We start from the raw sequence: 12,096 nt of genomic DNA on the forward strand, positions 1-12,096 counted from the left end.
TAAACTTATCTTATTTACAAAGAAGTTGTATTTTAGACATTTCTGAAAGTCTTCTAGTTAATCTAGTTCATGCTGTACAAAAAAAGCTTGGATTTTAATTAAATGGTACAAAAAAAATTGAGTTTTGCATAAGCTTTACGTAATACATATAGGTATATTAACATATATTTTTTCATTTCATGCTTTAGTTTTGTGTATGGGTTTTTAATGGGTTTAATTGAAGCGAAATAATTGAACGGAGATTAATTTCATATTAATAAACATCCTCCTGTAACAATGGATATATTATTACTTGGATATTACACCAGATTTTAATATTCTCAAATAAAGTGAAAATTGCAGCGGGCTAAAAGCAGGGATCTAAAGGTATAAGGCAATGGACGATAAATTAAAGTACATCCCCAATGATGATACATAAAATTACTCCTTTTGTATATTACAATAGATGGTTGAAACGTTTAAACGATCAAACAATCAGAATTTACCCCAAAGTTGTTAAGACAACGAATAAGAAAACGCTATTTTCCACTTTGAGGAAAAGTATAATGAACAGCCCATTGTCCCCTCTCATTTCCGGGATATATTATTAATTGGATCTTACACCAGATTTCATGTTCTATAATAAGGTGAAACTCGCAGCAGGCTAATAGAACGATTTCCCCCTTCCACCCTATCCCCTCTCCTCCTACAGGATAACCGAGCTGACCAAAAAACTAGTTCTATGTTAGCAATCTAAATTGAAATTTTTCACCAGTAATAATATCCACATATATTGTATATCCATTCCTGTGACTATAATTACATAAGACAACAAGTAACTGGATAACCATCCTCTTGGTTATGATACACAGGAACAGGAGCATCATGCTTGTTATTGACAGCTGCTCTATCTCGACGGTCATCTTGAGCAGCTACAGCTGTTTCTACCATGGAGGTTTGGGTTCCTTTCTCCATGACATCACCTTAATTTGGAGATTTTTTACAGCGAAACCCGAGGATCTAAAGGGAAAAGACTTAGTCCATAAATTGATCTACATACCCAATGAAGAAACACAAAATTAACCTTTATGAAGATTACAATAAGTGGTTGAAACGTTTGGACACTAATAAATAAACCAACCAATCAAAATTCAATAAAAGGTTGTTAAGCCAACAAACGAAAAAACGTTATTATAAGACTTTGCGGACTAGTGTAATAAACAGCCCAATGTCCCCTTCCTCCCTGAGCGAAGCTACTCTGTAATTCGAAATGTCCGTCCGTTTGTAAGAGAAACCAAGAGGAAAATTTGAATTTCTCAGCTGCTGTCCAAAATAGACAGCTTGTTTTTAGACGGTAGTTATTTTTATCAATGAGCATTCACTACTTGGGGTTGTCGTTCATTATAAATGAGACCAATGAATAGAAAGAAAACCCGAAACTTTCATTCTATTAAAATCAATCAAAAGTGGGTTTTACATAAAATCTCAGGACTAGAGTAATTTGGAATCTAATTTGCTATTTAAGCTTGATTAAACTTGGTTTGATTAGATTTCTAAGTTTTTGTAACAAATTAATCCATTTAATGTTTCATTAAACATTATCCTATTAAATAAAGTAGTTGGTTTTTTGTAAGAAACAAAGGATCTCGCTTACCGCTGAACTGATATGGTTCTCCTTTACAATGAAACTTCTTTTAGATTCAGGGAAGGTTTATATCTAAATTAGGGGAGGGGACCTCCAACCTCCCAAGAGAAATCGCCTGTAGAAAAGTCCCCCCCCCCCTTCAGCCTAAATTTCTTTATCTTTTTAAAACTAAAATTTTAAGTTAAGGGTCGACTTTCCCCATCCCAATTCACCTAAGTGTCCTTAGAGGCCTCTAGGGGCGAAACCGCCATTTTATCAATAAAGGGACGACAATAAAATCTTCTAACCTTGATTAATATTGTTGATGTATTCCTCCATGTCCAAAGAATCATCACTGACATACAGGTCCTCTTCAAGTGTCGAGTTCACTGAATGTTTTGAAATATTTCCTCTGGCAACATTTGGAACATTTTCTTTGGTGACTTTCAGAACATTTTCTCTGGCGACATTTGAAACATTTTCTCTGACGACATTCAGAACATTTTGTTTGGTGACATTTGGAACATTTTTGCTGGCGACGTTGGGAACGTTTTTCACTGGAGGCTTGACAATCATGTCTAAATATGAAACAAGGATAAAAGAACTGGAAATTTAGCGAATTACTTTTGGGGAAACGATGGCAACTTTTTGTTCTTGACTTTTTAAAGTAAGCTTAATATGAATTTTCAGTTGTTTTAGGGAATCTTTTAAAGAAGATCACTCACTTCAAATTGAAGCTTTTAAAATTAAAACTATTGAAAAATTAAAAGGCATACATAACAAGAGTAAGATTTGCATTTTTTGTGTAGTTTCACCCTTCTCCACTCTTTGGTAAACTAAATACTTTTACATACTTATATATTCTAGATTACGATAAGAAAAATCATCCATAAAAATTAATATTATTAAATATATATTAATGGAAACATCCCTTTAACATATCCAGCTTAATTTTTAATGAAAGAACTTTGCAAATGCTCCAATATTCAATACTCGTGGACAATACATTCTATCATATAAAGTAGTAAGCTTTGTCTGCATTAAAAAAAATCACTAATATAACCGCTGAACCGATATGGTTCTCTTTGGCAATGAAGCTTCTTATAGATCTAGGGAAGGTTTCCAACTGTTAATCGGAGGTTATTTCCAATCTCCCCAAAAAATTTCCCCAAAAAGTCGCTAACTATTTAAAAGTACAAAAAGTAGATTATAAAATTACCTGTATTTATCACGCCATTTTTGGAACTAGTTTCGTTCTGAAGTTTCTCTACCTTCGTAATATTTGTAGTATGAGTATATTTCTACTGTTTTGTTTTGATCTAATATTTTTAACTAGCGGCTACAACCAAAGTGGCACTTGATGTAGGGGGAGGAGTTGAATTTTACACCCCCCCTGTCCGTTTTTTTTTTAAATTTAGTTATAAGAAGAAAGTTTTAAGGGAGGCGTCGACTACACGCCATTTTTTATTTTAGTTTAATAAAAATAAAAACGAGTTGATTTTTTTTCTAGATTTCTATTTTGAGGGTTTTGTACCCTCCCCAAAAGAAGTTACAAACATTCCTAAGACTATTGAGAAGCTACATTGTAAAGGAGAACCTTTTGGTTAAGCGGTTAGCGAGGTTATTCGGTACAGACAAACAATCAAACATACAGGCATCCTGTTAATTTATTATAAGGTTAAGCGTGTCTGTGTCTTCTAAACAAAGGTGACAACATCCATTAAAAACGTATCTTAACATATACTAAAATTAGGACAAACGAACGTATCAAAGCTTTCTACAGCCCATCCATTTTTTATTGGCAGGATTTATTTATTTTGGGCGGTTAAGTCCACTCTTCTATTACTTCTTATTTTATTGTCTTTAAAAACATTCACTAAACCTCCATCACTCTTTTAAGGCAAAGTAACAAGTGGCTTTTGTAGGTATTCGAAGGTACATATGGCAAGTAGCCTAAAACCATCAAATTTGAAAATATTATTACTGGACCTATGAGAAGTTTCTTAACACGGCAAACTTATTAGGTTATCGAAATCTTAACTAACTAACAAACAAAAACTTAGGTGCTACTTTATACAATAGGATAAAAATAGGAAAAAAAACATGTATCCTTATTTTTAGCTGTTTTCGAGATATTACAAGACGTTTTTAAAGCATACTCATACCCCTGGATTGAGAGAAGAGCCAGCTGCTAGATTATCCCCCAAAGTTTTATCATGACAAGTTTCCAAATGTTGCTTCAGGTTGTCTTCTTTGACCATCACCTTATATAAATATAAATAAAATTCGTCAAATATTTAAAGGGGGGAGGCGGATGTGCCACTTTTTGAAACCAAAAGTAAACAAGCATGAACTGAGCCTATAAAAGAGTTACAGCTCTAAAATTTGGCACAGCAGTTGCTGTTGCGAAGAACAATAAGGAACTGTAAAGAAACGGCGGCGGAACCGCAGCTCTTGCCAAAAACCGCCGTTTCCCGCCGAATTTTCAAACATGTCAAAACTAAAAAAAAGGTAAAATTTTTACAAGTGTCAAGTGAAAATATAAGGGAAATTTTTATGAAAAAAGTTTATCTCTGATGATTAAAGATTGTCTGTTATGGCGAGAAAAACAAAAAAAAATTTGGCGGGAAACTGCAGTTTTCGGCGGGAACGGCGGTTTTGCTACCGATTCTTCACAGTTCCATATTCCACAAAAGAAACTGCCGTGCCGAATTTTAGAGCTGAAACTCTTTTATGGGCTGATATCATGCGCGTTTTACTTTTGGTTTCAAAAAGTGTCACATCCTCCTCCCCCCTTTGTTAAAAACAAGGATGACAACATTAATATGTAGCGAAGCAAAAAAATAACATGGAATGGACTAACAGACATATTGACACAAAGAAGATGTTTAATTTCATAACTAAGAAAATAAAAAGGAATAAAAACTAAGAAAATCGTAAAGTATTTTAAGAATAGGTGTTTATTTCTTTAGAAGCATGACAGATGGAAAGACGGACAAGACAACGTATAGACTAGATGCGAATATACCATAGGAATCTTCACTGAATAGTGAATATATTTCAGTTATCTAACTTTGCTAGCACCCGAGTAAATATTATTTATCCTATAGCGCTACAGACTGACAGACATACACAAGGTGAATTATAGATTAGCTTCGCCATAAAAAAAAGGATAAAAAAACTGGTTTTAATCTTAAATTTTTCATTTTTATATTCGCGGAAAGCTTTCTATAAATTGATGAGATAAATCAAACTATTTTCAAAGTTACTTTTCTTCCCCCCTCCCCTCTCTTTGTCTTTCCCCGAATTAAAAAGAAAAAATCCTTATTTTAAACTTCATGAGGTAAGATAATTTAAGAAAAAATACACCCCTGTGGGTTTAAAGTACCTTGTTGCAAAACCAGCATGTGACCTCCAGTGTATGTTTCTTCTTACTATGTCTGCGCAGCCCTGTTAGGTCAGCATAAACATTCGAACAACGTTTACACTCAAAAACTACTTTTTTCCCGCCTTTTTCACAATTTTGGCGGGAAAAGTTGGCGCCATTTTCTTTGTTTGCAGTGGATGCAACAGTTTCGGCTATTTGGCGGAAATTGTTTAGATTTTGCTCATATGATATTTGAAGGAAAGTTTGGGGTGCAATGGCTCTATCAACAGAGAGGGATAAGTTACCCTTAGATTCTTCATTTTGGCACAGAATTTTTGAATCTGGATGATAAATCTTCTTATTTGTGCCGTTTGATGTACCAGAAGGATCAATATGAATTAGCTCAGCTTTTACGGTATCATTGGAAGGCTTTCTGATAAAAAATGTAGCTGTTTTAACGTTTAAGAACTCATAAGACCACACACAAACACATATAGAGGCTAGTAACAAAATTGTATTCAAATTTTAGATGATGTGACCTGAACAAAGCATTGAATGTAAAAGGGGGCATTTTTTTCTGCATATCTTCTGTTAGAGGTCTAAGACTTTTTTTTTGTAGAGTTAGGAATAGATATCATGTTTCAAATATCAAAATCCAAAAAAATATCAAGAATAAAAAAAACGTTAACTTTATTAGAAATAATAAGTTTATTGAAAAAGATTCAAGATTGTCTAATTTAGCCGTAAAAAGAAAAAAATAAATAGGTGAGATATTACGGTGTTTGACGGCAGCGGTGGTTTCGTCGCCGCGCCGTTTCTTTATATTTTCATATTGAACCTATTTCCATAATGAACTCTAATAGAACAAATGCCATGCCCGCCAAGTTTTAGCTGTCTACTTCTGTTTTAAAGTAGAACACGACATACTTTTACGGTAAATAAACAGAAAACTTGATGTACATCCCCAATGATAATACACTAAATCATTCCTTCTGTAGATTACAATTTGTGGTTAAAAAGTTTGGATACTCAACTTAATGATCCAACCAATCAAAATTCAATAAAAGTCACCAAGGTTGTTAAGCCAACGAAGAATAAAATGTTATTATAAGACATTGGGGACTAGTGTAATTAACATCCCAATGTCCCCTGCCTCCAAGCAAATTAATCATGGTTTACAAGCTACACTTTCCTGCCATGTACTCTTTGGATGTGCTCCCTGAGTACGTAATTACGCGTATAGGTCTACAAAAAAAAAATATTAATTATTTTAGGGATCTAAAGGGATAAGACATTATAGGACGTTAAATTGATATATATCCCCATTGATTATAAACAAAATTACCCCTTTTGTAGAATACAATTAGTAGTTGAAATATTTGGAAACTCATTTTAACAAACCAAATAAGCAAAATTCGAATCAAAAAGTCCCGAAAGTTTTGAAGCCATCGAATAAGAAAACGTTAATATGAAACTTTGGGTACTAGTGTAATAAAGAGCCCAATGTCCCCTACCTCCATGAAAAAAAACTCAATTATCGTGTAGAATTATAGACAAAACGCTGCCCACGTATAAATATATATATAATAAGTTGCTAGGCCCCTAGGAGCTAGGGGCTCTGTACTCAAAAGTGCAGAGGGGGGTTAGAAAAATCACTACAAACCATCCTGAGACAGAAAGCAAAATAGCCTAAAACAATCCTTAGTTTTCTAGGGTGTATGAAAAGCAGAAAAATAGTCTAAAATCATTCCAAGGCTTAAATCTAAAAGTTAAATAGCCGAAAACTATCCCGGGTGTTTTGTGAAGGTTCCCTAAAATGGAGAACACAATCGGTTCAGAATCAGTAGTGATTGAAATCTAAGAGCTTCAGACCAAAAAACTTTCCTACTTTATTTAAGAAGATGGTGTAATTAACAATTTTCATAGCTATGAAACCGATTAATATCCGCTGGATTAGAACCAGTTCTCAGCCATACTGAAAAATCATGTAAATCGGGGCCAATAAAACTGATTTTAGTATTTCATTTTAATACAGCTGTTTATCGTGTCGGAGCCGTTTAATTTGATGCAGCTCCGGCTCCGACTCCGGCTCCTACCTTAAAATTAATATAGCAATTTTTGTTCATTATTGAATTTGATAAAATAAAATAAATAATATAAAATATTTTGCTTTTATTTGATTAAAGCTATATAAAAGTAGAAGGATTTGTGTCTATTTGTTAAGTAACAATAGTTTTTCAGTTTATTATATAGAAATAGACCGTTGCCAAATTATAATATTACTTAAAAAATCATTTTTAGCTAATCTGGAGCCGGAGCCGGCTCCACCAAAAATGTTGCTGCTCCCGGCTCCGGCTCCGAAACGCTGATAATAACTCTTACCTTCTCACACTTGTGACAGTGATACCGTACGCGTTTGTCAGTGTGCACTTTCTTATGTCTCCTGAGGTACTCACTTCTTGCGAATCTTTTCCCACAAATAACACAAGAATATCTCTTTTCTTTCTCTTTATCTGAAAAGGAAAATATTATCTTACTTTATAAGTAACATGATGTCGTCTGTGTATCTGTCTATCCCTATACCGCTGAATCAATATGGTTCTCCTTTACAATGTAGCTTCTTATAGGTCTTCCCTTTCTCTCAATGCACAAAAACCGATAAAATCGAAGAATGGCAAAAAAACTTTTCCAGCATGGCTTCGAAACCGATTAATATTCGCTGGAATAGAAAAAGTTCAGAGTATAACAGACAATTTTCCACAAATACTAAATATAAATCATAATATTAATACCATTTTTGTTAGCCCGGACCTTCGCGCCATAGAAGCTAACAAAACTGGTCTTAATCTTATATTTTTTATTTAAATATCTGCTGAAAGCTGTCTATAACACGATAATCGCGACAAATAACTAATATTACCTTTAAGGAAAACACCATCGGTAGAATTATCAGATTCGTCAATAACCAGTTTCGTTTGCTTCAAATCTACTTCACCAAATGATTTGTATCGCGGATTTTCTTTCTCAGTTTCAGTGGGACATTTTTTGGTCGATTCATCTACCATTGGGGGATTTTTGCACTCATCCACTAGAGATTTTAATTTATCTTTATAATTTTAGGCTATGTTGGGGTTTAAAGAGAGTAAAACAAGAGAGAGGTAATCAAATGCTTTGCTAAATTCAAAAGAACACTTATAACCACCTCAAAACAAAAGTCCACTCGTACGAATTGATTAACTTTTTCATTATGAAGATATCTTTAAAATAATCCAAGCTTACATAAGAAAAAGGAGAAATATATCAATAGGTAGAGAACAGAAAAAATCAATTTTGATTGGAGTTCACTTACTATTGATTTTTCGGACAAAACGACAGTCGGACATACCTCAGAGTAGTTACGCTATTTTTAAAAACCCTGTGATTTCTCTAAACGTGTCTCAAAAAATGGGGGGAAGGGTCTTATGTGCACGCTAGACACCTCAAGTGAAAGCACAAAAAAGACTTTAATTCAATGTAACCACCACAAAAAAAAACGAAGATAAAACCTGTAGGAAAATGAGTTTTCTTGTGTCTTTTCAAATTAAATCGATCTCCATATGTTTTACCGCAGATATTGCATGGAAACAATGGTGGTGGTTCTGTACTGTGAACTTTTTTCTTGTGTCGCTCCAGGGAGCATGGACTTATGAAGGTTTTGCTACATTTATCGCAGTTATATACCTCACGTTTTACATGCACTTCTCTATTATTTAGATAAGGTATTGCAGATCTAAAACCCAGAGATCTAAAGGGGCCGGGGATAAAACAATGGCCGATAAATTGATGTACATACCAAATAATGATACACAAAATTACCTCTTCTGTAGATTACAATTAGTGGTTGAAACGTTTAAATTAATTAACCAACCAATTAAATTTTATTAAAGTCCCTAAATCGGTTTAGCCAACTAATAAGAAAACGTCATTATAAACTTTGGGGACTAGTGTAATAAGCAGCCCCTACTTCCAACTGATTAAAAATACTTTATCTTTGCCTGTGTCTTTGCATGTTATTCTTGTACTTGAATGCCTTACCACAGATATCACATGAGTATGCCCTATTGTCAGAGTGGGTGACACGCATGTGTCTTTTCAGGGTATGGCAATTTTTAAATGAGCGGCTGCATATTTCACATGTTGGACACTCTATGTCACCTTCTAAAGTTCTTTGTAGTGTTCGGATGGGTTTGTCATTGTTAGTAGATGCGTTTATGTCCCTACCAGATGAAAATATTAATATTTTTAATATTCTAGTGGCTGTGACCCGGCCTAGCACCTAGCCTAAAACCATTACAAGACTTTATTCTTAAAATAAAATCGCCTAAACCACTATTGGATCTAAGTGAAGCTTCCCTAAAATGGAGAACCCAATCGAATCGGTTTTCGTGGAAATCTTAAGCTTCAGACAAAAAAAAACTTACTACTTGTATTATGGGATCATTGTTATATTGTTATGTTCTAAGGTAGGAATTGGGGGGGGGGGGGGCGTACTATGGTACACTCCCTTTCAAAGAAGAGATCCTGTAAAAAGAAGTATTTAATACAAGAATCTACAAAGGTAAAAGTTCATACCAATTTAGCTTTATAACCTAACTAGCAGTTTCGCCCCTAACATTCAGGAGTTCTGTATTCAAAAAGGCAGAAAATAGTTTAAAACCATCCCAAATCACGTATTAACGTACAAAGGATCTTTGTGAAGCTTCCTTAAAATGGATAGCTCAGTTTGTTCATTACTTATCGAAATCTTAATCTACAGACAAAAACTTTACTAAAAATAAGATTTCAATAAAAAAAAACGGAATAATACACGGCAACCCTTATATTTAACGTTAAAATTCTGTAATTTATCGTTTTTCAACTTTTTTGATATTTCAAATTTCTGTGAAGTCTCTATACGCGAACACAATCTAGGTAGTTGGTTAAAAGTAGGTGCGCTTCCATTAATGAATTATATGTCATTTAGTTTTTAGTTTATATAACATATTTTATATCACCCCCCCCCCCCCCCACCATTTAGCAGAGGATCCCGACCAGAATATACGCACCTAATGCAAAATAAATATTAAGGACACCTTGACTTTTAAGTCACATTCAATAGAAAAATTATTTTAATTTTCAAAAGTCGATATAAAACTTATTTTATTCTTTATTTTTTTTCCTTTTTTTCATAAAAACTGTTATATCTAAACTAATACCGGTTGCGCCCCTAACACCTATTGGTTTGGTATTATAATGGGGAAGAACGTGATATATAAAATAGCTTTAAAATCATGGGACCTATATGAAACTTCCACTATACAAGAGAATTGAATCGGTTCAGTGGTTTTCTTTCTGCAAAATTAAACAGTCGTACAAACTCTTTCATGAATCATCCCCTATCTCAATTAATAATATCAATATTTTCCTCGGTTTTAGAACATTTTGTGGATGACAAGATTCTTTGTGAATATTCCTATCATCCCTAGAGATGAATTTCCTCTGGCATATATCACATGGAAACTTGATATTCCCGTGTTTATCTTGCATGTGTTTCTTCAGTTGAACTCGGAACTTAAAAGATCTTGAGCATAGGTGACATGATAAATCATTCATTTTGCTTGCTGATGAATATGAAAAAAAACTTATTATTATATTAATAACTAGCGGCTTCGCCCCTAGCCTCAAGGGGCTTTGCCCCAAGAGGTGATAAAAAAAAGTTAAGGTGAAATTCCTAATAAAAATAAGGGGGTATTTTTGTTTTTGGGGGGGCTGGGGGTGTCCAACACCCCAAGAAAATAGCCTAAAACCACCTCAGGACCAGTAGGTATAACCCCTGAAGAGTAGAATCTGATCGGTTAAGTGGTTACCGAGATCTTAAGCTTCAGACGGACGGACGGACAGACATCAAGCTACTTTGTATAATAGATTAAAAAGAGGGATCTAAAGGGATACTACAATGCATGACCGATAAATTGATGTACAACCCCAATGATAATGCACAAAATTGCCCTTCTGTAGATTACAATTAGTTGTTGAAACATTTGGACATTCAACTTAATAAAGCAACCAATCAGAATTATTCATTTTAAGTCCCCAAAATTAATTGTTAAATCAACGAATAAAAAATACGTTTTATAATTCTTTAGGGACTAGTGTAATAGACAGCCAATTGTCCCTTCTCACTCTAATTAAGACATTACAAAACAAGGAAGACAACATCCATAAAAGAGAAGCTCTAAATTCAACAGGAAGGACAAATGAATAATAACTCTTGTAGAGTGTAAATACATATTAAGAAGAAATATATAATTTGTAATTAATTAAAACTGTTAATACCAAATAGTACCTAAAGTTTATTTTTTAACATACTGTTAATCTTTGCCTCCAGACTTTGGGTAATTTTAAGATATTTAAATTTTTTTTTCATTAAGTTGAGTGTCCCCAATTAAACGTTTCAACCAATGCGCGCAATGATTACAGCAATATACATAAGTGGTAATTTTGTTTATTCATCATTTAGGATTAACACCATTTATTGCCCATTATATATCTTACCCCTTTAGATCCCTGAGCTTCGATATAAAAAAATCCCTATTGTCTTATCCCTTAAGATATTTACTAGCTAAGAACTTTCCCTATATTGAATTAATGAACGAAATAAACAATAATATTAGTAAAATCTTGAAATGCATGCACAAAAAAATCATGGAATGGACAAACGGAAAAACTGAGCTAAAGAGCAGATAATCAGTTGCCATAGTAATGAAAAGAAAGAGAGAGAATATGCAAAAACTCAAAGAAAATTACGAAATCTGCAATGACAGCCGAGAAAATCACATTTCTGTAACGGACTGACAGGTTAAATTATAAAGCAGCTCCGCTGTAAAAATGAAAAATTAATAAGGTTAAACAAAAAAACAACATAAAATGACAAAAAAAAGAACTAACAAAGCGCGTATTCACGATGCAATTTAGTAATATGCAAAAAAAAATCCGCAAATAAACCGCATGTTTACGTAATTCCCGCTGAAGCGAAAAATGCCGCGCTATATTTTTTTTCGGCGTTGTTGTCGTCATTTATTTTGGAATGAGGAAATGACTTTATATT

General features: G+C 33.7%; 1 protein-coding gene across 1 annotated transcript; it reads right to left on the reverse strand.

Annotated features, from left to right (window-relative positions):
- Positions 1-132: 132 nt before the first annotated feature.
- LOC145318789 (uncharacterized) lies at positions 133-10,646 on the reverse strand. The gene is made up of 12 exons (XM_080160361.1): positions 10,413-10,646; positions 9,005-9,225; positions 8,516-8,712; positions 7,891-8,058; positions 7,353-7,483; positions 6,163-6,215; positions 4,992-5,403; positions 3,769-3,867; positions 2,823-2,874; positions 1,912-2,181; positions 785-962; positions 133-266 (listed from the first exon to the last, which is right to left on the reverse strand). Exons 1-11 carry the CDS (start codon positions 10,599-10,601, stop codon positions 799-801), a joined length of 1,956 nt encoding a protein of 651 aa, XP_080016487.1. The 5' UTR covers positions 10,602-10,646; the 3' UTR covers positions 133-266; positions 785-798.
- Positions 10,647-12,096: the final 1,450 nt, after the last annotated feature.

Source organism: Acartia tonsa, chromosome 5 (genome assembly GCF_053477335.1).
Source record: "Acartia tonsa isolate MP-2025a chromosome 5, ASM5347733v1, whole genome shotgun sequence".
NCBI lineage: Eukaryota > Metazoa > Arthropoda > Copepoda > Calanoida > Acartiidae > Acartia > Acartia tonsa.

Bases quoted from the DNA above. Each gene is read 5' to 3' on its own strand.
- LOC145318789 (XM_080160361.1), bottom strand. From the start codon at position 10,601: ATGAATGATTTATCATGTCACCTATGCTCAAGATCTTTTAAGTTCCGA. The intron at 8,713-9,004 runs GCAAAGATAAAG...TCTAAATAATAG, and splicing joins AATAACATGCAAAGACACAG to AGAAGTGCATGTAAAACGTG. The intron at 6,216-7,352 runs GTAAGAGTTATT...TTTTTTTTGTAG, and splicing joins ACTGTCACAAGTGTGAGAAG to ACCTATACGCGTAATTACGT.